Raw genomic sequence first — 27,815 nt, forward strand, 5'->3', positions numbered from 1 at the left:
CTATCCCACTCCACTCAGTTTCTTTGTAGTATATTCTTAATCCTCTCTCTTGCTTATTCCATCTTGAATCGTAATACACAGTTATATATATATAATAGATTTGGTAAATAAAATGGCTATTATAACAAAACATGAATGAAACCTTTTCTTTGCATATAAAATGATGAAATTAAACATCTGTATTTACTCATTTATAGTATTATGCTTCATGTCATGTTGTGTACCGATCACAAAAAATCAACAACGTGTTTAATGATAATTTAAGCAGGTGCGGATTAAAGCATGAAATGATGATATGCATAATTAGAATAACAAATCATAGAGTACAACATGATATTATCACATCCGACAACTTCCCTCCTTTTTCTCCCCTCTCTCTCTCTCTCTCTAGCGCTTATGGAGCCTATGCTCAGACATAACCAGGGATCTCGATGGAAAAACTAATCTCCCTTGATCTATGTACGAGGATAATAGACTGACGGTTTTGTACTCGGCATAACAATAAAGAAATCCCATTATTTATTTGTATCATATTACAATAATATGATATCTAGTGTTTATCTGACAACAACAATGTCTGAAGCTCATTATAGTCACTAAAATTCTGTTTAGGTGTAACAAATACTATATTGATTTATAGCACCTATCTGCTTTTCAGTGATACCTATGCTATATTACACTGCTGCATACTCTATTACAGATGAAAAATCATGAGCAACATTTGATTTATCGGCCCGAATCTACAGCTGGTTGCACAAGATACAAGAAGCCTGTTATTGTGATTAAAGAGCAACAAACATGACTTATTGTTGGGTCGTCATACTTGTTGATTCATTTTTGACATTGACATGACATGACATGATGGGGAAAAAACTGGATCTATAAGATCTTGTAGATCATCCTCTTGTCTGACGCCCATGAAGTATACCCTCTATATGGTGCTAAACATTGTGAAATCAACCATTGGCATAGTTCATCCCTTGACATGTACCATAGACCAGCAGATACAATATGTACATCTGCAGGCTGATTTCAAAAAAAAAAAAGATGTGTGCAGCTTTCTTGTATAGTATGCTGTATATAGCATAAAGGTACAGGTACAGTTTGCATTTTCTTGGCATTCCACATGTAAATTTATGTCATGTACGAGTCTGTATCTATTGAATGGATGAATTTCATGCATAACTCGAGTCCAACATGTGGGTTTCATTTTCGTTTCTTGTTGCAATTGCTCTCTCTCTCTCTTCACTCAACTCAACTCAACTCAAGAAAAAAAAACCTTAATACATTTGTGTTCCTTTTTCTGATCTCCTCTGCCACCTTCCTCTCCGATACAGCCAAGAAAGTCTCAGATGTTTACATAATAGGCCAAAAGCCGAATCGAGAATCAAATGCTTTTAGAAGCAAGTTTATGCATTGTTTAATATGTCTAATTAAAGTTGATTTCAGCACAGAAGAGATACTTTAGATAGATTGCCATGCCACAGAACTTTTGAATTCTTCAATATGTACATTGCACAAAAGAGCCAAATGTTGAAATGCTGAAAAGCATCGGATCAGTCAACTGAATTAAACTTATTTCATGGAGCGAGCTCTGGGAAATAATATGCATATGCTAAAAGTGTTGGGATGGTTATGTATTATAACGATTTTGAATGATTTTAGAGACAATCATAAGATTTTGATATATAATATAGATCTCAATGTATTGTGGCCAAGCTTATAACATGCAGAGAAGTGGCAATCGTACTAGAATCAGGACATATTCCTTGCGTTACACTCTAAAGCTAACACCAGCAACAAGACTCTAATTTTTATGATATATTTGCTACGATTATTTCTACCAGAAATAAAAGTCCAAAAAGGAAATGCAACTAGAATCTGCTGAGATGTCTATAGATCTTTTCAGGATGAAATTTTCTTCTTCTTATAGGCTCACAAGCATAAAACACCTCTAGATGAGGATAGCATTGATTTTGGAGGCCAAAACAGCCAATTGAATCACCGTTTTTCATTTGCTTCAAATTGGACATTTTTTAACATTTTCGACTTAATTCATCTTCTTTGCATTAATCGACTATACAAATCGTGATGATCACCCCATACCTTCTTAAGCTTTCTAGGAGTACTTTTCAAAGCGTATCCAATGGTGCTAGTTATGATAGCTGTTTTAAATGAATCTATTGAGCAATATATGAAAATATGAAATGAGGTTTCTGGCCAAAATGTTGAGATTTTACATATCAAAGTCCCACAAAGATGATCTCAAGAGTTACGTTAGATTGATAGAAACATTTTGATCCAATACATACCATAGCAAAAGTCTACAATATCAAGGTCAAAAACGCGATCATTTGATTTTTGATGAAAACCACGAGGGGTACCTCATGCTTTTTGGTCAATTTTTGGCCATGTTTTTTTGATCCCCAAAAAGTTGAGCAAAGGTGTCAGAAAGTAACTGCCAGATGAGAGCAACTGTTTGGTGCTATTCTGGCGGTTTTAAGCGGCTTCCAGCACAAGAAATTGTTGCTCAAATTCACCTATTTCTTGCTGTGCTTTGCATTCTGTCGAATGCCAAGAGGCAATTCAGGTATAATGTATGCCTTGATCACTTGTTGAGTAGTGAAATTTGAAGAAATCAATGTATTGGTATGCCAGAACCAAGATACTTCCATCAAACATAAACCATCGCTAGACTGTGAATAACCTTTATGCAGAAAAACCTGCGGCTGGTTCTGTCAAGTAGCGCTTAAGGTATCCAATACCCTCTTAGATGCATATGATACTAGCATTTAATACAACTATAGATACCGTAGATACTGTAGCAAAAGTCATATCTCTATCAAAGCTTTAAGATATTTTTGGCTATTTTTATATTAAACTACAGGTTGAGCGAACGTAGGTCATTATATAACTACATGTGTGTATATAGCCCCTCACACTACTAGTGCTTTTGCAACGACTAAATATTTTGCTCTAGAAACTTCTTGAAGTTTGGAATACTTTGTATCCATAGCAATCCAACAATTTGTATATTAGTACATAAACTCTCAAGTGCATTATCCAATAATATGTGTCTATCTCTAATAACATGAGACATGAAGCTTGCGCAAGACTGCGTGTGTACAATGACTAAATAGTCATCTCTTCCGAGAGGAGAGTTGTATTGCCTACAATGATAGCGGTACTCTGTATGACATCAAACCTAACAATGCTTCGAAATGGCCATAGTCAGACTTTCTCCATTCATCTTCAACCACAGCTTCACGATTCAAGAACATTTATATCAGTGGCACTTATGATATCAGTTGCTTCAAACGGCTTTCTGTTTATACATTGGTTTTAATAGAGAATGTAATAAAAAGACGATGATATAGTAGGCAATGCAAAACTCTTTTTATTATTAATTTGCTTGTAGCTTTATAGAAAACGATGATAATGTATGAGAGTTTGTTTAGATTTGAATAGATGCTAGCTAACTTGAATATAATTTGATTTAACTTGTATAGGTAAGAGATAGTATTGATGTGTGTATTGCAAGGTTTCGTGTATAGAATAGAGACAGCAGATGTGGCAGTATGGCTTGACTTTGTATATACTAGGCAGCATGAGTCTTGACATTATAATAGATGGCAGGCAGCAGAGATACGAGCATGGCTTGGTCTTGTATATACTAGGCAGCATGAGTCTTGACATTATAATAGATGGCAGGCAGCAGAGATACGAGCATGGCTTGGTCTTGTATATACTAGGCAGCATGAGTCTTGACATTATAATAGATGGCAGGCAGCAGAGATACGAGTATGGCTTGGTCTTGTATGGATGTAGAGATGGCACCGTGTATTAAAGTGGTTTTGACATTGCAGGAAATAGATCTACACTATATTGCGGGACATTGAATTATTACAAAGGATACTTACCCTGTAGCATACTTGATGGACGATGAAAAGAGCAGCTTGAAACACGAGGAGACCAAAAGATGAAGCCAGGCTTCCAGGGCAAAACATCTGCCACAACTTGCATATCCCTAGCAACAAGGATGGGAAGACACCTCCCGGAAAACGCACCTAGCGCCTCGTCGCATCACCCTTACGAGCTACCGGGGCAACAGGTGCTGAGGCCACACGAGACAACCACCTTACGCGCATGACCCCTAGACCCCATCCAAGGCTTCAACCAAGTATGGAGTGCTTGCGAGTCAAAATAGAGAGGACCTGAGCTCTATTAATAGAGAGATGGTGAGTCATGCTGCTTTATAAGCTAGAAGTGGCGAGTACATACCTGCAGAGTTGATTGTATGTTGCTATTATCTAAAAATACGAGGAAAGTGCGACCATGTTTTGCATGGACCGCAACCTAAGAGAACCATGGAATTATGAGAGCATTGTGTAAGAAAAAGCCAATCATCAGTACAGTGTTTGATTTACTTGACCATGTATAAAGCAGAAAGAGAGCCCAAGAGTATTGTAGAGAGAGTTCGCTTGCAGAGAGATTTGTTAATAGAGAGTAGAGATGAGATGAAGATGATGATGAAGAAGAAGAAGAAGAAGGAAAAGCTGTTGAAACAACCATCTATTTATATCCTTCTCATCGACTTTTGTGTGAGTCCAGTGTCCTTGCCACACTCAAATTCGTTTCCTTTTACTTTTCTCCACGATATACTACTTTGAGCGCGTGAAAGTAGTACCATTTTGACGTTTGACACTTGCTCTATTTCATCCGCTTCGTCCGAGGCTTTCAACTGTTTTCTGTCTCGAGTTATGTCCATTTTGCTACTTCAAAAAGCCCTTTTTCCACCTTCACATGAAACGAGTTCCCCCATCTCTTCCTAGATGTAATTAACAGACAACTTTTCACTGGCTCAAACCTCATCAAAAAGTAAACAAAAAATGTCATTTGACACTGAAACAGATGCAGCTGGTTGCTTGATTAAGTAATCCTTTTTTTTTTTTTTTTTTTTTTTTTACCTCTCCTTAATTTCTCTCTCCAAGATCATACGGTTCTCGATCCATCTCTCTTGTTGTTTACATCAGCCATAAACTGTCCATCTAATCGGGCAATACGAGTGTTAAGGTTGGCTTTCTTGTCGTGTACATCACATCGGAGCCAGCATAACTGATTCTGGACCAAGAAACAAGTGTACACCTCGGAAAACAAGCGTGCCATATGAATATTACTGCGGCAATCTCCATGGAATGGAACATAATGGATCGTTTTCGAACCAGTGCAAATCATCTTGTTTCCAGCTGTCATGGTTGCTGTCAATGATGTCAATCAAAGTGTTTGCGCTACTAGATATCATCAATATGCCCACATTTACATAGTGAGTTGGTCATTCTTGTGTATCATTCCTGCAACCTGTTTGTAGTTCTTATGCCAAGAGCATGCATCTCATAAAGAGTTTAACACGTTTCATATCATTTTTTTTAGGGATCGTCCTCTTTTAGAAGGTATTCGGATCATGCAAGATCAAAATAATTCATTTGCTAGGCAAAATTATGCTTTAAAAAAAATCACATGTAAAGTAAACAAAAGGACATGAATTGAAGAGAGATAAGCAAGTAAATGGCCAATTTGTGGTCAAAGAGAGGATATTTTATTAGACGGTATGTACATCATTAGAAAGCAAATCACTTGAGGAATTCAATGGTACTATTTTCAGGGTTCTAAGTCAAGTGCACATCGCGAAATTCATCAAACAAGGCCGTGGGATTTCCAAAAGAAGGAGGTTTCTGAATTAAACTTCACCTGCAATATCATTTTTGTCTGTGTGCTATTCTGTTGCTTTGGATCATGTCACGCCCGTCCCATGTCACCAACCTGTCCTTTTTGGGTCTCACGTTGGGTACACTACCCATTTGAGAAGGAGTCTCGCTTTCTCGTATAATCGTTTCTGTGGGTATCATTGCCGTTCTATTATAGGGCTTTGAGCAATCAAGGAGAGTCTTCTTTTAGCCAGCCAAAACGGATTACAATCCCGCTTGACTTTCTGTCACGATTCGTTGAATTTTGATCCTTTTGCGAGATTCGACCATGAAAGTTGTAGTGATCATCCTTTACAGCCTTAAGCTATTTAGGAGGAGTTTTCAAGGCGCATCCGATGATGCCAGTTATAATGGCTGTTCTTAATGAACTTGTTGAGAAATCCATGAAATTATGAAATAACGTTTTTGGCGAAAATGTTGAGATTTTACATATCAAGGTCCCGCAAAGATGATTTCAAAGGTTACGTTAGGTTGATAGAAACATTTTGATTTTATATATGCCATAGTAAAAGTTTTCATTTTTCAAGGTGAAAAATGCAATTGTTTGATTTTCAATGAAAAGCATGAGGTACCCCACATGCTTTTTGGTCGATTTTTGGTCATGATTTTTTTTGGTCCCCAAAAAGTTGAGCAAAGGTGTCAGGAAGTTACTACTACTCGAGTACAATTGTTTGGCGTCATTCCGATGGCTCATAAAAGTCTACATGTCAAGGTATGAAGGCTTGAACACTGTCCTATTTGGCTAGGCATTGCTTTATAGAGTTTATTTACACGGCATAAATCGCATCTTTGGTAGCTGTAGTTTACTGGAAAGGCAGTTCTGCAGCCTGTGCAACTTCTAATTCGAATAGGAGGCATATTGATTCTGGTAAAGCTGATTCATGCAAATTTTGATGTGCTATGTTGTTGGCAAGCTTATTAACAATGGAAATGAAAACCTGAACTTGCTGCTAAATACTATGGTTTTGCATATTCGCTTCGCAACAATCAAGCCCTCGTATAGATCAATGATATCAAATGCTGGATTGAATGCTTAGTTGTCATAGGTTTGCACCTTTGCTTCACTGCGATCAAACCCTCATATAGATCAATGTTACCAAGTGTTGGATTAGACGTCCTATTACTATGGCTTTGCACCTTTGCTTCGCAACGGTAAAACCCCCCCTATAAATCAATGCTATCAAGTATTGGATAAGATGCATTATTATGTCCTTGGAGATAATCAGGTCGCATTCTCCTTAGCTCTAAAATAAAAGTGGCAGGTGCCCTCGGTGGTCTCAATACAGCTCTTTTTTATTTTTTTGATTTATTTATCAAATTTCTCTATTTACTCGACATAAATCACATTTTCGAAAATTGAAATCTTCAGATAGAGCAACTCTACAAGTTACACAGTTTCTAATTTGAACAGGAGGCATGACAATTCGATTTGATGTTAACAGAAGATATTTCATAAGCTTTATGCAAATTGTGATGCTTGATACTCTTGTTTTGCAGTATATATATTAGATAGTTGATGGAAGCGTGAATACATGCTTTTAAACAACAGAAGGTATCATGATATGACATCCTGTGTAAAACTATGCCTGGCGAAGGCACCATGAAGGTATAAAGTATCACTAGAAGGCTTATAAACCCTCTATACAAGACATGTATGTCTACATTGATTGCACCTTGCAGAAAAATTATGGCTAATTTCTCAGTTATCTTGCATTTTATCAGACCATAATGATATTTATAAATTGCGCTCTAAACTATGGCATTGCACAATTGCATACGACTTTTCACCCAAGAAATTGAAGTTTATTGCTGCTTAAATACTAAAGTGCATGTGTCTGAGAGAACATTGGCTTGTTTTGGTTTTACGCACTTGCTTCATTGACGATGAAACCACCCATCCAGAGAAAATTGCACATGGAAAATACCCATCATTGGATGTTTCGCATGGCGCGACTAACAATTGGATTGAAATAACAAGCATTTTTATTGTTTGTATATAAATAATAGATAAAGTCAATTGAAAAGCAAGCTGCTTATTCCTCGTTAGCGTCAAGGTTGGTCTTTGGGTTGAAGAAGAGAGAGTTCTTTCCCCAAAAGAAATCCTACAGCATGGTTTTTTTTTCAAGATTTGAGTAAATGCCATCATGTCATTGGTGTCTCAATGTCTTACCTTTCCTCTGTAATTAATGTATGGATACTTGACCCATACCATTGGATGTTCCTTCATGTGCTCGTAATGCTTGTTGTATAGATTGTATGCATTATAGCCAGCAGCCATTAATCTGTGTGGGTACATCATGTGTAACATTGAGATGTCAATCATCCAAATCAAATCCACATCATAAAAAACTTACGCAGGAATACAAACATAGAGTGTAATTTTTTTCCAAGTCTCGGCAGATTCTTGGTTGGTATGTAGAGATGAATATGCATGGATGTCATGAATATCAAATCGACTTACCAGCAGCATGTACTTTGACAGCTTGACGTTCAGCTTCAAATTCGGTTTTTACCAATTGTGATTGATAGCGAGCACCTAATCTCTTGAGATGGTGAGTTTGGTTTGCAGCAGCAGTGCGAAGAGCAGACATGTTTAGTGTGATGAAATATAAAAGAAAAAAGTGTGTATATGCATGAATCCAATGGAGATGCTATTTAACAAGAGACATTTGCCCCACATTTGGGTAGGGTGACGTAGTAACTCAATTCCATGATATTGATGAGCCGCGACCTGTGAGGTAAATCCAGTATTAGCGAGGGGTAGAGATGTTTTTCTTCCTCTCTTGATATTTTGTCATTGACTTTAAACCCCCCTCTCTCTTGCTCTCTTTTATAGATTTACCTAAAACCAACAATGTCAGGTAAGATGATTCAAATGCTCGAACAGCATGTGCCATCGCATTGGAATTTGGAATGGAAACATTGACATGTTGCACATAGAAAAAGCTTCTCAACAAGACATGGCAAAATCTCGTATTCCATTGGAATACCGTGATTACTGTGCAAACCTTTTGATCCCCCTTAACAAGTGTAGAGGCGAGACCTTTTACCTCCCCTGGAAGTGTGAGACTGAACGCCATGCTTATGAAAAGTGTCAATATGATGAGTATGTCACCAACATGTCCAGTAGATGAAATGAAAAACATCTAATTTTTGATTCAAATGTTATAGCTTCAAGCGTCGTATGAAGGAACAACAAGCAAAGGCAGAAGAAGAGGATTAAAACTTATAAAGAAACCCACACACACAGATATATATAATAAAGAGAATATACACTTGATACAAACAACATTGGATTTGACGCATTTTGACATCAGAAACACACACACAGCGATATACATTTCAACATGGCGGATTTATTCATCATTTTCAATCCAAGAGATCAAGCGATGGATTAGTTTTAGCAACAGTAGAAGTGGGTGGTTGAGGATCGGCAACAGGATGATCAGATGGGCCATAGATGTAATTCATCAGAGATTCGAGATAGGTCTCTGCAAAAGACGACATGTAGAATTCATGAGTAGAGTCATGTTGACCGACAAAATTGTGAGCCAATTCATGGCAGAGTGTCATGAACCAATAGATGAGTGCTTCTTTTCTTTTGCTTGACTCCTGCTGCTTGTCGGTCGTGTCATGCAACGCCAGATAGTATCTCAAATTCATAAACAAGCTGCCGCTCAGATTGAACGCAATAGTGGGACCCTCAGTATCGTAGTAGATTTGGATGGTGGCGAGCTTGAGTTCAAACACACGAGCCAATGCAGTGAGAATGCTGTTGAATCGTGCCATGGGTTGACCGTATTGTTGCAACACATCGTCCGGATGCACAGTACGATGCACAAAGAACTCCATGCCCATAACGTTACCGACATAGGTCAAGTCTTGGCCAGACGCTGAATCGCAGTAAGTGGATGACTCATTGACTTGGTTGATGCGAGGGGGTGAATACAGGTCCTGACCAGCATAGGGTTTGCATGAATGAATGGCTCGCTTGAGGTTTTGTTGAATGTTGGCAGTGAAATTGGGCGTGATGGTTTGATCAGGCTTCGGTAGCTTGGGCTTTTGTGAGCTTTCCTCGATCTGCTTTGTAATCTCGTTGGCAATGAGCGATGATGTTGTTTGGGTGGGAGGATGAGATGAAGGAGGCGGTGCGACGGGAGAAGAGGGGCTCGATCTCCAGCTGCTCAGGATCTTGTTCATGAAGCCACCAGTAGATCTCTCAGCCTTTGCTTGAAGACGTTGTTGAGCAGCAGCTGCTTCAATCTGCTTTTTGAGTTCTTCTTCTTCAGACACAATCGACTTTTCCAAATCTTGTCCAGGCATCTTGACCTTGGGATAGTCCTCGCGAAGTAGCCTGGTGATGACATTTTGAACGTGATCAGTGTGCTGTTGCGACAACAGTTGTCGGATGTAAGCATCCTGGCAATCACCAAACACTTCCTTGACTTGCTTTGTGTAGGTATCCAGTTCTTTGGGTAACAGAGGCTTGGGCATGTTCGGAGGTGGTGTTGCAGGTGCTCTTTGGGTTTGATGGGTGTTGTTGGTTGAGGTAGGCGGAGGCGTAGGCGTAGGAGGCGTGTAGGCAGGAGCAGCATCTTGTCGTTTCTTGATGTTGAGAATGCGATCCACAGGGACATTTTTGCGACGCAAATTGTACAAGCTGGTTGTCAAGTAACGCTCCATCACAATAGCATCGTTGAAGCGGGTACGAGCAAAGATCAAGCGACACAAGGAATGAGCAATGTCGTAGTAATCAATGTCGTTGGCATCCGACACATAGATTTGAAAGTTGGTGATATCAGCGCATGCTGTGGTGGGCTGAATGTTCTTTTCATTGGTGTGTCGAAAGGTGCGAACAATCTTGAGATCCTTGACTTGAGTGACCTTGAGATGCTGCTTGATGTACTTTTCGTCTCGCAAGAGATCTTTCTTCTTCTTGTGTCCGTCATTCACCATCTGATAGATACCGATGGGCGCACGCTCAAAGATCATGCCAGTGATTTTCTTGGTTGCCATGGTAACGCCCAAATGGGTGGCATAGGAGTAAGTTTCCGTAATTTGGCTGTGTCCTTTGAGGTGAGTCATCTCGTATACCACAAAATACTCATTAGCATTTACCTGGAGAGCATTTTACTGCCCAAATTGATATAGAATTCCTCCAACACTTCCTCCATGGGAGCTGACAGTGGACTAAAGATCTGCTGAGCCATGGTGTCATTGTTTATAAAGATATCAGCGGCCTTGGCAAGTCTATACTGCACAAATTCCTCTTCTGCAACATCCTCATCGTTGCCCAACTTTTCTTGCTGCTGTTGTTGTTCAGATAGAGTTGTGCGCTTGGTACCCACCAAGAAAGGCTTTGTCTTCATGTCATTCAGCAGCTGTCTATCTGACTTGATCAAATTGAATTGGCCAGCAATCTGACGCAGTACCTCGATGTAGCGCTCACCACCACCACTCAACTCCCAATAACGCTGTGGATCTTTGACAAGCAGGGCAGCCAATTCAGCAGTCGTTGGTTCATCCTTGACACCGCACGAACGCAAGAAGCGGTTTGCTTGAGACCCAAAGCTGACATACACAAACAGTTCTTTGTGGAAAGTCATGGCAGAGGTGTCGGTTTCAAAATAGACTTGTGAAGGTTGATGGAGTTGAGCAGGTCCTTGCTTGCCTTGCACAGGAATAAAGGCGAGCTGCCTTAGCAAATCCCACTGTCCACGAGAGAACTCACCCATACGTGTTGCCATGTACTCAAAGATCTTGCGCGCTGCATCATGGTTTGTTTCCAGTCTGTCGACAAAGGCAGCAATCAGTTTATCAGAAGGTGGGTTCTCCCGTACACCGAGTTTGTCACACACAGAACTCAAGTCTGAATGAAGCACCTGGAAGCCAAGCAGCTGCACATTAGGGTTAGAGTAACAATCCTTGGGAGCAGCGTACGTTTTGCCATCTGAACAAGGCAAGAACTTGATCTGGATGGCGTTAACATTGTATGTGTCGTTGTAATCTTGGCGATTTTCAATGAGATAAGTGAGAGCACGTCTTTGAATAGCGACCCTTTCAGCTGTCGTATTGGTATCAGGCGCTGCTAGCAACAGTAACGAGGCCAAGGGAGGTTTGATGTTGAGTCCCAGCCTTTCCAGGAATTTAGCTTCTGCACTGTCAGGTCTCCATCGAGGCATGCGGGTCCAATAGATGGTGGGCAAGTTGAGATCTCGCACGATATCGGTAGGTGCAAACAGATCACCAGCACGATAACGCTTATACACCTTTTTGGTTTGCTTCTCCATGATGGGTTTTCCTTCACCGTCCAGTACACCACTTGGCTTGTTGATCTCTTTCAAGCGTGGCTCTTCACCTTCCTTTGTAAAAATGGCAGTTTCTCGTAATCGCTTGATTTCAATGTCGCTCAATGTGGTTGCTTCAGATGCAAGGTATTTGACAAGGTCCACATGAGACCAACTGCCATCAGAAATTAATCGATCAAACACCATTTGTAGCTCAACATGCTAGTAAAATGTGAGTATTTATATACACACACCAACAGAAGGCTTACTTACTTTACGGACACCCAGTGCCGTCAAGAAGGTGTCATTGATACTCTTCTTGGAGAAATCCACAATAGGCAGATCATCAAACAGCTTGACAGATGAGAAATAAGCGTCTTGAGGTAGTTTCATACCAAATCGAGTTGGCATACAGCGTTTTGCTCGAAGTATTTGCACCAGATCAGCTTGAGTTTTGGTGGAGGATGTATGCACATAGCTCTTGCTGGCAACAATCAACACACGTTCTGCAAAATCCTTTGATGTTTCCAGCTCGACCTTGGATTGTGCAATGAATTGAATCCAGTGCACTACAGTTAGTTCGCTCATGTTCCCTAGGTAGCTGATCATATCCGACTGAGGAAGACCTGCAGAGACAGTGATAGGCATGGTATCTTGAGGAAGTGGCATGTCCGCAGGAATGGTCTTGGGGTTCAGAAACCATCGTGTATGAGACAATTGCAGCAAACCACGCTCTTCACCACGATTCATGATGGCAGCCTCCAGGAACTTTTGACGCGCACTAGCATTGTTGATGACATGATCTTTTGTTTGTCTGGGTATACACTCGTCGTTCTTGTTGCACTTGAACCACCACTTGAGACAGCACACCATTTCCTTCTCTTCTAGCGATCTTGTGTCGAGCTCCTTTAACACGTCATTGAATCCAAGTGGTACCAGCATGTTGAATTTAGTTAGCTTGGTGATACTATCCTTGCAGTCTTCTGAAATGACAGGTGTGATGGTGGGTATCGTCTTGACAAAGCCATCCAGCAATTTAGTAATCTCGTTGCCCTTAACAGAGGTATAATCAGGCACGCTTCTTGCAATCGTGATGGGTTGGATGCCGTGCGAAGTCATCACATCCAGAGGTACCTTGCAAGAGGCAAAAAATTGTTCTTCTTGCAGTTTACTGACGATGGTGCTTGGTGTGGAATGCTGAAATGTGAATGAATGCAGTGCGTGGGCTGCTCTCTTCTCTAGCATGATCTTGGCGTTGTCTTTTTGCTCCTCTGCTTTGATCTTGTCTACCTCTGCATCAAACCCCACCAGTTCACGGTACAGCCTGGCTATTTGTGCCATTTCATCATTGTATACCATTCTTGCTAATAACCCACCAGCCGCCAACAGCTCCTTATTCCACACACTAATGTATCTGTCTGCAAAATCAATGCTCTCTCTTTCGACAGTGGGTATAAATCGAGACGCCATATGACAGCAACACCCGGTCGTTTGATGTGTAGGAAATCCAATAAACACACGGCCCTGATGAGGAAAGGGGATCAGGTCCTTGAATATCTGGTTTCCGTTCTCTGATACATCCAATTCCTCTTTTCCGGTATACACAAGCTGAAATTTGGTGGTGCTAGGTGGTTTCTTTTTGGTGGCTCTCTCCATCTCCTTTTCAAAGTCTCGAGATACACTTACTTTTAATGCACCTGCAACCACTCGAAGAAAGATGCTGGCCTTTTCTACTGGTAGTCCCTTTTCGTTTCTACCGTCATTGTTGCTAGAGGATGGTAATTTAGATTTGCTGGATAAAAAGTTGGTCAGTGGCGCAAACAGCGAGGGAGGTGTGTATTTCTCGGCATCCAGCTGTATCTGTCTCATGTCAGCGCCGGTGATGGTAAACATGCGTTGTGGTGTAGTCAGCATCATTTTGCGGGTATCAACGGCCATGGATCTGGGTTCAGCTTCTCGTTTGGTGATTTTAAATATGGGTTGATCATCAAAGTAGATGGCTACTTGTTTTAAGTTGGCTGTGAATCCCATGCTGGTAGTCAAGAATCTCGAGAAATGGTCGAAATCAGGCATTTCCATGGGCTCTCGCAGATCCATCAAAAACGATGTCCATGGATCAATATCTTTGTCGGGCACATCTGCTCTTTTTGCGAATAATTGATCGCCTTTAAAGTAAAAGGCCATGCACTGTGATCCTGAAAAAACGCTGGACAAAAGGTCAATCACAAACTCTCTTGTTTGTCCAGTAGTTGTCTTTTTTCTACTTACAAGGGATTCTCACAGACCGAGAAAAGTGAGTAGAAACCAACACCAAATGCACCAATCTTCTGCTCGTCTATAGGGTCATTTTATCAGCATGCGCTGATGATCATCTCCCATCTCACAATGTGATTTAATTTACCTGGATTTCCTTCTGCGATTCTCTTCAATCTTTGCCAATCCTCAGGGCGAAATGCCATGCCATTGTTTTTAAATATAATCTTGTCGCATTTGGCTTGTAGATTAGGCGGCTTTGTCGTATCGGGTGAGGTAGAGTGAAAATGGATAGAAATACTGGTAGAAGAGGCATCATCTATTCAGAAACGATTCTATCAGTAACAATGCACATGCGGTGTATGATGCGTTCTTACCGGCATTCTGCATCAATTCTCTGTACAAGACGTATTCAGCAGAGTATCTAGCAAGGATTTTATCGATCAAATGTCTCTGGTTCACTACGCAAAACAAAGAGCCATAATGAGTTGTTCAAGTTTTGGTTACTACGAAAAAAAAAAGAGGCGAAATACGTACCTTCCACTTTCTCTTCCACTCCTCCAGTATCCATCATATTGGAGCGTAGCAGTTCTAGTCGATTATCCGAGTGGGACGGCATGTATTGTATTAATGCTATGAAATAAAAAGGTATAAATGAAGAGAAAGAAGAGATTTGGATTTGTTTGAGGCAAATGCAATTTATATCTGCAAGCAGGCTTCATACCCCGCCCATCATTGCTACTATGCTATACCATACAGCACACAATGCATCAGGCTGGGTACGCAAAGCAGAATTAATCTCAGTTTTTTCAGATTGAAAGTATAATGCACTATGCAGTATACTACATAACAAGTGTTTGCGCTCAAATGCCATTTGCAATTTTAAATAGAGTGGCAAGTTCGGGTCTCGCATTTGGATTCGCATTTGGATGAGCAATTCGCAACTATTAGATCTATCTAAATATAAAAATTTATTACAGAGCCAAAAATAGGTAGTATGGTAAATCTGGAGTTGTTTTGAATACGTGATCCACTTCGTATTAGCATCCTAATCATCATGGTTAATATCAGAAAGGCATTTGCGTCAGCCAGCCACCACCAAAATTGATTCAAACTCAAATTTACAAAATGCTTAAGATTGGTCAGGTTAGGTGTTTCTTTGACTTAATTCATCTTCTTAGCATTAATCGACTATACAAATCGTGATGATCACCCCATACCTTCTTAAGCTGCGTCCCTGGTGGTAGGGCGAAGTGGTAAAACTCCCGTATGCCAACGGGAGGATCCCGGTTCAAATCCTGGTGAACGCAAGTTGTTTGATTTTTTTGACGTAGTACTGATGTCCTCGTTTGGTGTTTTGTGCTCTTATCCATGATCTATATTTTGACGATTTTCCGCAAGACTGTACTGGCTCTAGGAGTCGCACCTTATTAGTAGTAGATTTCTTTCCCAACTTAGTTCAAAAATATCTTATTCCCCTTCATTGCAGACATTGGGTTCACCAACAGTCTTTTCTATCCCTCAGCATGACATTTAAAGGACTTTAAATAAAACCTGGAGCTCGACTCCCCTACAAAAAAAAAATACCTTCTTAAGCTTTCTAGGAGTACTTTTCAAAGCGTATCCAATGGTGCTAGTTATGATAGCTGTTTTGAATGAATCTATTGAGCAATTTATGAAAATATGAAATGTCGTTTATGGTGAAAATGTCGATATATTACATATAAAAGTCTCATAAACAAAGTTTCAGGGGCTGCATTGGATCGATGGAGATGTTTTGATTCAATATATGCCATAGCAAAAGTCTACAATATCAAGGTCAAAAACGCGATCATTTGATTTTTGATGAAAACCACGAGGGGTACCTCATGCTTTTTGGTCAATTTTTGACCATGTTTTTTTGATCCCCAAAAAGTTGAGCAAAGGTGTCAGAAAGTAACTGTCAGATGAGAGCAACTATTTGGTGCTATTCTGGCGGTTTTAAGCGGCTTCCAGCACAAGAAATCGTTGCTCAAATTCACCCATTTCTTGCTGTGCTTTGCATTCTGTCGAATGCCAAGAGGCAATTCAGGTATAATGTATGCTTTGATCACTTGTTGAGTAGTGAAATTTGAAGAAATCAATGTATTGGTATGCCAGAACCAAGATACTTCCATCAAGCATAAACCATCGCTAGACTGTGAATAACCTTTATGCAGAAAAATCAGCGGCTGGTTCTGTCAAGTAGCGCTTACGGTATCCAATACCCTCTTAGATGCATATGATACTAGCATTTAATACAACTATAGATACCGTAGATACTGTAGCAAAAGTCATATCTCTATCAAAGCTTTAAGATATTTTTGGCTATTTTTATATTAAACTACAGGTTGAGCGAACGTAGGTCATTGTATAACTACATGTGTGTATATAGTCCCTCACACTACTAGTGCTTTTGCAACGACTAAATATTTTGCTCTAGAAACTTCTTGAAGTTTGGAATACTTTGTATCCATAGCAATCCAACAATTTGTATATTAGTACATAAACTCTCAAGTGCATTATCCAATAATATGTGTCTATCTCTAATAACATGAGGCATGAAGCTTGCGCAAGACTGCGTGTGTACAATGACTAAATAGTCATCTCTTCCGAGAGGAGAGTTGTATTGCCTACAATGATAGCGGTACTCTGTATGACATCAAACCTAACAATGCTTCGAAATGGCCATAGTCAGACTTTCTCCATTCATCTTCAACCACAGCTTCACGATTCAAGAACATTTATATCAGTGGCACTTATGATATCAGTTGCTTCAAACGGCTTTCTGTTTATACATTGGTTTTAATAGAGAATGTAATAAAAAGACGATGATATAGTAGGCAATGCAAAACTCTTTTTATTGTTAATTTGCTTGTAGCTTTATAGAAAACGATGATAATGTATGAGAGTTTGTTTAGATTTGAATAGATGCTAGCTAACTTGAATATAATTTGATTTAACTTGTATAGGTAAGAGATAGTATTGATGTGTGTATTGCAAGGTTTCGTGTATAGAATAGAGACAGCAGATGTGGCAGTATGGCTTGACTTTGTATATACTAGGCAGCATGAGTCTTGACATTATAATAGATGGCAGGCAGCAGAGATACGAGTATGGCTTGACTTTGTATATACTAGGCAGCATGAGTCTTGACATTATAATAGATGGCAGGCAGCAGAGATACGAGCATGGCTTGGTCTTGTATATACTAGGCAGCATGAGTCTTGACATTATAATAGATGGCAGGCAGCAGAGATACGAGCATGGCTTGGTCTTGTATATACTAGGCAGCATGAGTCTTGACATTATAATAGATGGCAGGCAGCAGAGATACGAGTATGGCTTGGTCTTGTATGGATGTAGAGATGGCACCGTGTATTAAAGTGGTTTTGACATTGCAGGAAATAGATCTACACTATATTGCGGGACATTGAATTATTACAAAGGATACTTACCCTGTAGCATACTTGATGGACGATGAAAAGAGCAGCTTGAAACACGAGGAGACCAAAAGATGAAGCCAGGCTTCCAGGGCAAAACATCTGCCACAACTTGCATATCCCTAGCAACAAGGATGGGAAGACACCTCCCGGGAAACGCACCTAGCGCCTCGTCGCATCACCCTTACGAGCTACCGGGGCAACAGGTGCTGAGGCCACACGAGACAACCACCTTACGCGCATGACCCCTAGACCCCATCCAAGGCTTCAACCAAGTATGGAGTGCTTGCGAGTCAAAATAGAGAGGACCTGAGCTCTATTAATAGAGAGATGGTGAGTCATGCTGCTTTATAAGCTAGAAGTGGCGAGTACATACCTGCAGAGTTGATTGTATGTTGCTATTATCTAAAAATACGAGGAAAGTGCGACCATGTTTTGCATGGACCGCAACCTAAGAGAACCATGGAATTATGAGAGCATTGTGTAAGAAAAAGCCAATCATCAGTACAGTGTTTGATTTACTTGACCATGTATAAAGCAGAAAGAGAGCCCAAGAGTATTGTAGAGAGAGTTCGCTTGCAGAGAGAGTTCGCTTGCAGAGAGAGTTCGCTTGCAGAGAGATTTGTTAATAGAGAGTAGAGATGAGATGAAGATGATGATGAAGAAGAAGAAGAAGAAGAAGGAAAAGCTGTTGAAACAACCATCTATTTATATCCTTCTCATCGACTTTTGTGTGAGTCCAGTGTCCTTGCCACACTCAAATTCGTTTCCTTTTACTTTTCTCCACGATATACTACTTTGAGCGCGTGAAAGTAGTACCATTTTGACGTTTGACACTTGCTCTATTTCATCCGCTTCGTCCGAGGCTTTCAACTGTTTTCTGTCTCGAGTTATGTCCATTTTGCTACTTCAAAAAGCCCTTTTTCCACCTTCACATGAAACGAGTTCCCCCATCTCTTCCTAGATGTAATTAACAGACAACTTTTCACTGGCTCAAACCTCATCAAAAAGTAAACAAAAAATGTCATTTGACACTGAAACAGATGCAGCTGGTTGCTTGATTAAGTAATCCTTTTTTTTTTTTTTTTTTTTTTTACCTCTCCTTAATTTCTCTCTCCAAGATCATACGGTTCTCGATCCATCTCTCTTGTTGTTTACATCAGCCATAAACTGTCCATCTAATCGGGCAATACGAGTGTTAAGGTTGGCTTTCTTGTCGTGTACATCACATCGGAGCCAGCATAACTGATTCTGGACCAAGAAACAAGTGTACACCTCGGAAAACAAGCGTGCCATATGAATATTACTGCGGCAATCTCCATGGAATGGAACATAATGGATCGTTTTCGAACCAGTGCAAATCATCTTGTTTCCAGCTGTCATGGTTGCTGTCAATGATGTCAATCAAAGTGTTTGCGCTACTAGATATCATCAATATGCCCACATTTACATAGTGAGTTGGTCATTCTTGTGTATCATTCCTGCAACCTGTTTGTAGTTCTTATGCCAAGAGCATGCATCTCATAAAGAGTCAACACGTTTCATATCATTTTTTTTAGGGATCGTCCTCTTTTAGAAGGTATTCGGATCATGCAAGATCAAAATAATTCATTTGCTAGGCAAAATTATGCTTTAAAAAAAATCACATGTAAAGTAAACAAAAGGACATGAATTGAAGAGTGATAAGCAAGTAAATGGCCAATTTGTGGTTAAAGAGAGGATATTTTATTAGAAGGTATGTACATCGTTAGAAAGCAAATCACTTGAGGAATCCAATGGTACTATTTTCAGGGTTCTAAGTCAAGTGCACATCGCGAAATTCATCAAACAAGGCCGTGGGATTTCCAAAAGAAGGAGGTTTCTGAATTAAACTTCACCTGCAATATCATTTTTGTCTGTGTGCTATTCTGTTGCTTTGGATCATGTCACGCCCGTCCCATGTCACCAACCTGTCCTTTTTGGGTCTCACGTTGGGTACACTACCCATTTGAGAAGGAGTCTCGCTTTCTCGTATAATCGTTTCTGTGGGTATCATTGCCGTTCTATTATAGGGCTTTGAGCAATCAAGGAGAGTCTTCTTTTAGCCAGCCAAAACGGATTACAATCCCGCTTGACTTTCTGTCACGATTCGTTGAATTTTGATCCTTTTGCGAGATTCGACCATGAAAGTTGTAGTGATCATCCTTTACAGCCTTAAGCTATTTAGGAGGAGTTTTCAAGGCGCATCCGATGATGCCAGTTATAATGGCTGCTTTTAATGAACTTGTTGAGAAATCCATGAAATTATGAAATAACGTTTTTGGCGAAAATGCTGAGATTTTACATATCAAGGTCCCGCAAAGATGATTTCAAAGGTTACGTTAGGTTGATAGAAACATTTTGATCTTATATATGCCATAGTAAAAGTTTTCATTTTTCAAGGTGAAAAATGCAATTGTTTGATTTTCAATGAAAACCATGAGGTACCCCTTCATGCTTTTTGACGATATTTTCGAGATCTCAAAAAAATTGCTCAAAGGAGTCCGTAAGTAACCGCTAGGTGAGAGCAACTGTTTGGTGCTACTCTGACAATCTAAAACGGCCTCTAAAGCGAGAAGCCATGGATCAAATGCATCCAAATTTTGCTGTGTTTTGTACATTTTTAGAGTAATAAAAGGTAATGTCAGAATGCTCTATACCTATATCTGACCTATTTCCATTGATACATGTGTGGAGCATCCTAGTAGGAGAGTCAGACCCACATTTACAGGCGAGTTTGAAGAGAATTTTCAATTGATATTGGAGGATCAAAAGTAAATCTACAAATTACCAGGATATATTGTATAGCAAAGGTTACCGCTTCAATGGGTCATTCTAAAGTGCACATTGTTAATGCTGTGCATTATTCATGCTTACACATCACCAAGTAATCGGATCAAATACTCTACTGGATTCAAGATTAATCAATTGACCAAAAAAGCGTTTTTGATCTTTTTCTTTTGCGCCTTTCTCTCCACAAGAAAGCTGCCGCTGTTTTCCTTCATGAATGGGGGCGTTGAGACATCTTTATCCCGTTGCAGAGCTGTCAAAAGCTATTTAGAGCCAACATACCAGTCTGATGATGCATTTACAAAGGGCACTTATGCCGTTATTAGATGTACTAACCGTCATAACAGCACACAGATTGAATGCGCGTATACTTTGTCGATGTCATTGTGAGATGTCTTGTTAGGTCCCAGATTGACAACATGCTCTCCGGTACTATCAAGACTGTGGCCATGCTGCAGAATAAGATACGTTCATGGATACAGATATAAGTGACATTGCTGGTCCCAGTAGGCCATCTGTTTTGGGAAAAAAGAGACTTATTGCAGACGTTGAAGAAGAAAAAGTCAGTGCAGATGACCAAAAAGGTGGACACCATCCAAGTTGATATCAATACGAAACTGACGGTAAAGTGAGTATATATCGCCGTGAGAATGAATGAATTTGCTGTTGCAATAGCATTGCCAAAGTGTCAAGCAGCTGTCAGAGTGTTAGGGTGCTCATGATATTGATACGAACAGTGCCGTGTACTGCTGTACACTTGACATGTCTTTTCAAGCACAGTACAACATATGGTCTTGACAGCATAAATCCGCGAGATTTATCCTGCCGCAGCAAGATGCTTGGTTGCATCTCAATGTTTAGCTTGAAGCATGAATCGAGTATAAATAGAGAGCGTCTTCTGTTTCCATCAACATAAAACCACTGGAGCATCTCGAAACATGCCGCAACAACAGCAATCCAACGAATACGATAATCCTCAATTCTTTGAAAAATACAAGGAAATGGCCAGAAGCAAGTATGGCCTTGCTGGTGCAGGTGAATGGCACGAATTGGAAAAGATGCTTCCCGATTTCAGCAACAAACGTGTGCTGGATCTTGGTTGTGGCTACGGATGGCACTGTCTCTATGCGGCTGAGCATGGCGCCATTCAGGTCATTGGTATTGATAGCTCCGTCAAGATGATTCAAGTGGCCAAATCAAAGACGGATTCACCTGTGATCTCTTACCATGTTCAGTCAATGGAACAAGTCGACTACCCTGCTGATTCATTCGACGCCGTGATTAGCTCCTTGGCCTTCCATTATGTTACTTCGTTTGATGATATCTGTGTCAAGGTAAAGAAGGTTTTGGTGAATGGCGGTGATTTTGTATTCTCTGTGGAAAATCCCATCTTTACGGCTTACGGAACGGGCGATTGGTATTACGATGCTGATGGAAAGCCTCTTCATTGGCCTGTGGACCGTTATTTTGAAGAAGGCGTAAGAAAGGCACATTTCTTGGGCCAAGACGTGCACAAGTATCATAAAACAATGAGCACCTACATCAACACACTTGTCAAGCATGGCTTCAGCATTACCAAAGTGGTGGAGCCATTGCCAGAAGAGAGCATGATTGCCTCCATGCCTGATGAATCAAGAAGACCCATGATGCTGTTGATTTCTGCTAAATTATAAATGGTTGTGATATTTAATTAAAGATTTCAATCCATCGACTAGAATTGCGAAACACCTAATTATGTACGCTTGAATCATCCATGCAATTTTGAACTAAAAACGAATAACGTCATGATGTTGAATACGATCTTTTTTTTTTTTTTTTTTTTTATTTATTTATTGAACATTCGTTCATACTATATATATATACACTGATTAGTTGATTCCAAGTGGACCTTAGAAATCGTCAAATCCACCATCAAAGCCTCCACCATCAAAGCCTCCACCATCGAATCCACCGGCATCGTCTCCGTAATAGTTGTTCTCGATAATGGTATCTGGATGATCGTCAAACATTGCATCACCAATCATGTAGCCCAACAAACCCCCTCCTACACCAGCTGCTGCCATTTTACCGAATCCCATCCCACCGCCATTTGCTCTACCGTATTGAGGCTGTTGCACGTATTGTGGCTGCTGGACATACTGTGGTTGCTGGACATATTGGGGCTGTTGAGGGTAAAATCTTTGTTGTTGTGGCTGTTGATTGTAATAGGGCTGTTGCTGCTGCTGCTGCGATGGAGTAGCATAAGAAGCATTTTCACCACGATTACTAGTACTATGTCCCAGGGGTTTGTCAGCGGGATGCTCCCATTGACGCAATGCAGTAGGGGTGTAAACGTAAAAGAACTTGCGAGAATTGGGATCGTATTGGGAAATCCAGCCATTGGGTAAAGGCCGAGTATCTGAATTCACAGGTTCTCGGGGAGGAGAAGGAGGAGCATAATTGCTGGATGGTGTTGCACTGTAAGCAGGCGGACCACTTTGAAAGCTTGGCTGAGGTGATTTAGATTTAGATTTTGAAAATAATCCCATTGTGAATGTAGATTTTAGAGAAGAAAGAAAAAAAGGGTGGAAAGGCAATTGGCTCCCATTGTGCCTTTATATAGTGCCATGTTGCATTACGAAATGATTCGATATAGGTCAGGTTTCAGTCGAACCAAAAGAAGCTTCGACTCATGATTCATGCCAAGAAGGGCTTTCCAGATTCTGTGGATATACTAGCGCAGCTGATTCATCTTCTCTTAGATATAAATTGCTATTCAAAATTTGCAGGCAACAAGAATATAATGTAGCATTGAGTCTTTTTCATAGCAAGAGAGTTGCATGAAGGCTTTATCAAAGCTCCATGGTGGGGGGGGGGGTCACAATCCTCAGGATTAATTGGCCTACATGGTTGTATTTAAACGGAAGCGGGGGTCAGTGTCAATCTCTTGCCCTCTTTTTATTTATTTACTCTCTACCATGTCTACTAGAAAAGCCATCAACAGAGTAGCCGCAGGCGGGCTCAAATACAAACCAATCTATACCCCACCACCACCTCCTCCTCCACCAAAGCAAAGACCCAAATTGGGACCCATTCTCATCGGCGGTTCACTATTGTACGTTACAGCTACCTATGTCAGTATGCTCGTCTTCAAGAGTAAGAACGACACAAACGATATCGTTGCAGGAAAAACAGAGAAGCCTTCAGTGACACCAGCTACATTTGACACCTCCAATGTTTGGGAATCTGTTGCTAAAAAGTATGACCAAGAGATTGGATGGGATGAAGTTGTCATGGGCGTAGGTTTGCTGAGACGTTGGTTAATTGGAAACGCCAAGGTGGGTAATGCTGAGAGATGACAGGAAGAGATCAAAGTGAGCTCAAGGATGTGATGTGTAGGGAGATGTGTTGGAAGTATCCACAGGTACAGGCCGCAACTTTGACTACTACAATGCAGATCAAGTCAAGTCTGTCACATTCACAGATCGACACGAGCCAATGCTAAATGAAGCCAAGGAAAAGTACCTGGAGTCATACAAGGACAAGTTTCATCAAGCATTTTTCGAGACGAGCAATGTAGAGGAGAAAAAGAACAAGAAATATGATACGATTGTCGATACATTTGGATTGTGTTCATGTGGAGATCCGGTAGAAGCATTGGTGCAATTAGCAGATTCATGTAAATCAGAAGATTCTCGGGTGCTGCTACTGGAGCACGGCCGTTCGCATTACGACTGGTTGAACAGATTGTTGGATACCAATGTTGATAAGCATGTGCAACAATGGGGCTGCTGGTGGAATCGAGACATCATGGGATTGTTTCAAGATCCCCGAGTCAAGGAAAAGCTGCAGGTAGAGAAGGTGTCTCGCTGGCATCTAGGCACTACATGCTACATTATCGCCAAACCTACTGGCAGTAGTATCGAATAAACGCTGAAACCGAAAATCAGAAGGCTTAAAATACTTTTTTCTTTTTGCAAATGTGACGTACTATTCGAAGCGAAACCCCTTGACTATTTCTCGTTTTCCAATTGAAATTTTTTTTCTTCTTTCTCTTTCTTTAAACATTTTATTACATCATGAGGTAAACCATGACATTGGAGCGACATGCCGCTCTTTATACGAATCGGTCAGACCATCTAATTCCTGTTTTTTTTCTCTCCAAATCTCTAGTAACGAACCTTTGCAAGAAATCCAAGACAACGAGATCGAGGTGAGTCTCCAGCAAAAAAAAAAATAGAAAAAAAAAAAATTTTGCATCGTATTTTCAAAACCGAAAATTTTTTTATTAATCAAGCTGTCTTGATCACCATGTAGTCTAACTGGGATGAAGTCGTTGATAACTTTGATAACATGAACCTCAAGCCCGAGCTTCTTCGTGGTGTTTATGCATATGGGTAAGTACAGAGAGAGAGAGAGAGAGAGAGAGAGAGAGAGAGAGAGAGAGAGCAAGGGGTGCCCAAGAAAACAGAGGCAGGAACTGGCCATTTGTCAATCTCGGAGATGATAACTCATGGTTTTGTGATTTCTGTAATATAGTTTCGAAAGACCTTCTGCCATTCAACAACGTGCTATTATGCCCGTTATCAAGGGCCATGATGTAATTGCCCAAGCCCAATCTGGTACTGGTAAGACTGCTACCTTCTCCATCTCTGTTCTCCAATCCATTGATGTCGAGCTCAAGGAACCCCAAGCTTTGATCCTTGCTCCTACCAGAGAATTGGCCCTTCAAATCCAAAAGGTCGTTATGGCCCTTGGTGATTTCATGGGTATCAAGTCTCATGCCTGTATTGGTGGTACCAATGTCCGTGAAGACATTGCCACTCTTCAATCTGGTGTCCAAGTTGTTGTTGGTACTCCCGGTCGTGTTTTCGATATGATCCAAAACAGACGTGCTTTCAACACCAAGTCCATGAAGATGTTCGTTCTGGATGAAGCTGATGAGATGTTGTCTCGTGGTTTCAAGGATCAAATCTACGATGTTTTCCAATTGATGCCCGAATCCACTCAAGTTGTCCTCTTGTCCGCTACCATGCCCGCTGAAGTTTTGGAAGTTACCAAGAAGTTCATGAGAGAGCCCATCCGTATTTTGGTCAAGCGTGATGAATTGACTTTGGAAGGTATCAAGCAATTCTACATTGCTGTCGATAAGGAAGAATGGAAGTTGGATACTTTGTGTGATTTATACGAAACTGTCACTATTACCCAAGCTGTTATCTTCTGTAACACCCGTAGAAAGGTCGATTGGTTGACTGACAAGCTCCAAGCTCGTGAGTTCACTGTCTCTGCCATGCACGGTGATATGGACCAAGCCCAACGTGATGTTATCATGAAGGAATTCCGTTCCGGCTCATCTCGTGTTTTGATCACCACTGATTTGTTGGCTCGTGGTATTGATGTTCAACAAGTTTCTTTGGTCATCAACTACGATTTGCCCTCCAACCGTGAAAACTACATTCACAGAATTGGTCGTGGTGGTCGTTTCGGTCGTAAGGGTGTTGCTATCAACTTTGTCTCTGGTGAAGATGTCCGTGCCATGAGAGATATCGAACAATTCTACAACACTCAAATTGATGAAATGCCCATGAACGTTGCTGATCTTATCTAAATTTAAGCATACACATTTTTTTTTCTAGCTTTACACAACTACAATGTTTTTTATTAAACAAAAACCTCTTTCTCCATATAAAAAAATGAATAAAATCAATTTAAATAATACTTTTTCTTGCAGTGCATCTCAAAGACGACATGAACAGCTTGATGTGTGGAAGGCATGTATACAACACAACATGCCCATGTTGTGTCTTATTACTGGCTTAGTTAAATGTCTGTTTATAAATGTGCGTTACAATCCCCATTGGAGACACTCAAAATCAGGACACATTTTACTTTGTCGCATTTATTTATTCATAATTTATTCAGCTTTAGTAGTAGGATTGCTATTAGCACTTGGTTGCTGAGCAGCTGTTGATGATTCGGCACCGTGAGGATAAGCAAGTTGTTGTTGTTGTTGTTGCTGTTGTGCAGCGTATTGTTGAAGTTGGAGTTGGTATTGTTGCATCTGTTCGGCTGTCAATTGAGAATAGGATGCATAAGCAGCGGCTTCCATTGACTAGATTTCATATTAGAATGGGGTTCCTTGCACCAAATCCACCAAACAACTTACCTGTTGAGGAGCATATTGAGGGACGCCACCTTGAGCAGGGTAATAGCTGCCATATTCTGGCTGCTGGGTTTGTTGTTGTGCTTGTTCAAAGGGGGCACTTTGAGTCTTTATTGCCTCTTCTCTTGGAACAATATCAATCAAGAAATCACACATATCAGTCTTGGAGATGGCCGTAGCGATATCAGATCTTTGTAAGGTACGTCTCTTGTTTTCTTCAGCATGTACCCTATATTTCTATCAATTCATGTCCTCAGACAACCATATCCGGCTGCACTCACCAAGCACGCTTTGTTAATTCAGTAATGAAAATCTCGCAACCTTTAGCAAACAAGACAGGAGCCTATCATGAGCTGCTTAATTGATAAAGTACATTGATTGTTTATATAAAAACTTACTTCAGCACTAATCATCTTTATATCCAGACATAGCACAAAACATTCAATAGTCTATTCTATATTCACAACAATCAGCCGTTGTCTTACCTTGACTTCTTGATCAGTCTTCATGACCTTCTTGATTCTAGCCAAAGGCAAGGGGTGATTCTTGAAATCAGACTCAAACATATCAGCCAACTGCATTTGCTCTGTCCAAAATTTGCCCAAGTCGAAAGCTGGATAATTGCCAGTAGACGCAGTAGGAGCAGAGGGAACGGATGATAAGGTGTTTTGAACTTGCTGTTGTTGCTGCTGTTGGTGCATGGGATCAGTAGGTACTGGGACATACTGAGATTGTGGATGTTGGTCTCCTGGTTGTTGAGAAGCCATTTTTTATTGTTTACAATGAAAAAAAGCACCAGTAAAATGGAACGCGCTTTTTTTTTTTTTTTAATACTCTGGCTCAACAAAAAATGAATCACATACTGTACAGAGAGGGCAGCAAAGATTGAAAAATTTTCCTGCATTTAAACGCCGGAATGGCATTCTGTTGTGGCCAACAATGAGCGATCAAGGTGTGCTTCACATGATGGGGTTGTAAAAATACAAAACTATCGTTTATTGTTACTCGAATGATGATGGCTATTATGGCTGCTGCTGCTGCTGCTGCTGCTGGAATATTTTTTGGGTAGCTTATACACTTCCATGATTGAACCAGCAAT

At 40.5% G+C, this 27,815-nt stretch overlaps 8 protein-coding genes across 8 annotated transcripts; 4 read left to right on the forward strand and 4 right to left on the reverse strand.

The window, feature by feature from the left end:
- Positions 1-7,798: 7,798 nt before the first annotated feature.
- ATC70_008542 (uncharacterized protein) lies at positions 7,799-8,356 on the reverse strand (the record flags this gene model as incomplete). Its single annotated transcript, XM_064827789.1, has 4 exons — positions 7,799-7,867; positions 7,936-8,047; positions 8,120-8,168; positions 8,227-8,356. 4 exons carry the CDS (start codon positions 8,354-8,356, stop codon positions 7,799-7,801), a joined length of 360 nt encoding a protein of 119 aa, XP_064687073.1.
- A 263-nt stretch (positions 8,357-8,619) lies between these two features.
- On the forward strand, positions 8,620-8,988 carry ATC70_008543 (uncharacterized protein; the record flags this gene model as incomplete). The annotated part of the gene is made up of 3 exons (XM_064827790.1): positions 8,620-8,626; positions 8,706-8,871; positions 8,937-8,988. 3 exons carry the CDS (start codon positions 8,620-8,622, stop codon positions 8,986-8,988), a joined length of 225 nt encoding a protein of 74 aa, XP_064687074.1.
- A 146-nt stretch (positions 8,989-9,134) lies between these two features.
- On the reverse strand, positions 9,135-14,924 carry VPS13_2 (Vacuolar protein sorting-associated protein 13; the record flags this gene model as incomplete). Its single annotated transcript, XM_064827791.1, has 7 exons — positions 9,135-10,827; positions 10,884-12,274; positions 12,326-14,258; positions 14,321-14,387; positions 14,454-14,624; positions 14,683-14,766; positions 14,843-14,924. 7 exons carry the CDS (start codon positions 14,922-14,924, stop codon positions 9,135-9,137), a joined length of 5,421 nt encoding a protein of 1,806 aa, XP_064687075.1.
- Positions 14,925-21,512: 6,588 nt separating this feature from the next.
- Positions 21,513-22,247, forward strand: ATC70_008545 (uncharacterized protein; the record flags this gene model as incomplete). Its single annotated transcript, XM_064827792.1, has 1 exon — positions 21,513-22,247. One exon carries the CDS (start codon positions 21,513-21,515, stop codon positions 22,245-22,247), a length of 735 nt encoding a protein of 244 aa, XP_064687076.1.
- A 216-nt stretch (positions 22,248-22,463) lies between these two features.
- ATC70_008546 (uncharacterized protein) lies at positions 22,464-23,102 on the reverse strand (the record flags this gene model as incomplete). Its single annotated transcript, XM_064827793.1, has 1 exon — positions 22,464-23,102. One exon carries the CDS (start codon positions 23,100-23,102, stop codon positions 22,464-22,466), a length of 639 nt encoding a protein of 212 aa, XP_064687077.1.
- A 429-nt stretch (positions 23,103-23,531) lies between these two features.
- Positions 23,532-24,483, forward strand: ATC70_008547 (uncharacterized protein; the record flags this gene model as incomplete). Its single annotated transcript, XM_064827794.1, has 2 exons — positions 23,532-23,891; positions 23,953-24,483. 2 exons carry the CDS (start codon positions 23,532-23,534, stop codon positions 24,481-24,483), a joined length of 891 nt encoding a protein of 296 aa, XP_064687078.1.
- A 149-nt stretch (positions 24,484-24,632) lies between these two features.
- On the forward strand, positions 24,633-26,161 carry ATC70_008548 (uncharacterized protein; the record flags this gene model as incomplete). Its single annotated transcript, XM_064827795.1, has 4 exons — positions 24,633-24,637; positions 24,727-24,766; positions 24,871-24,950; positions 25,093-26,161. 4 exons carry the CDS (start codon positions 24,633-24,635, stop codon positions 26,159-26,161), a joined length of 1,194 nt encoding a protein of 397 aa, XP_064687079.1.
- Positions 26,162-26,467: 306 nt separating this feature from the next.
- On the reverse strand, positions 26,468-27,483 carry QRI7 (Mitochondrial tRNAs modification protein; the record flags this gene model as incomplete). The annotated part of the gene is made up of 5 exons (XM_064827796.1): positions 26,468-26,665; positions 26,720-26,945; positions 26,998-27,059; positions 27,115-27,129; positions 27,202-27,483. The coding sequence occupies 5 exons, from the start codon at positions 27,481-27,483 to the stop codon at positions 26,468-26,470; spliced, it is 783 nt and encodes a 260-aa protein (XP_064687080.1).
- Positions 27,484-27,815: the final 332 nt, after the last annotated feature.

Source organism: Mucor velutinosus (assembly GCF_035048745.1).
Source record: "Mucor velutinosus strain NIH1002 chromosome Unknown tig00001561, whole genome shotgun sequence".
NCBI lineage: Eukaryota > Fungi > Mucoromycota > Mucoromycetes > Mucorales > Mucoraceae > Mucor > Mucor velutinosus.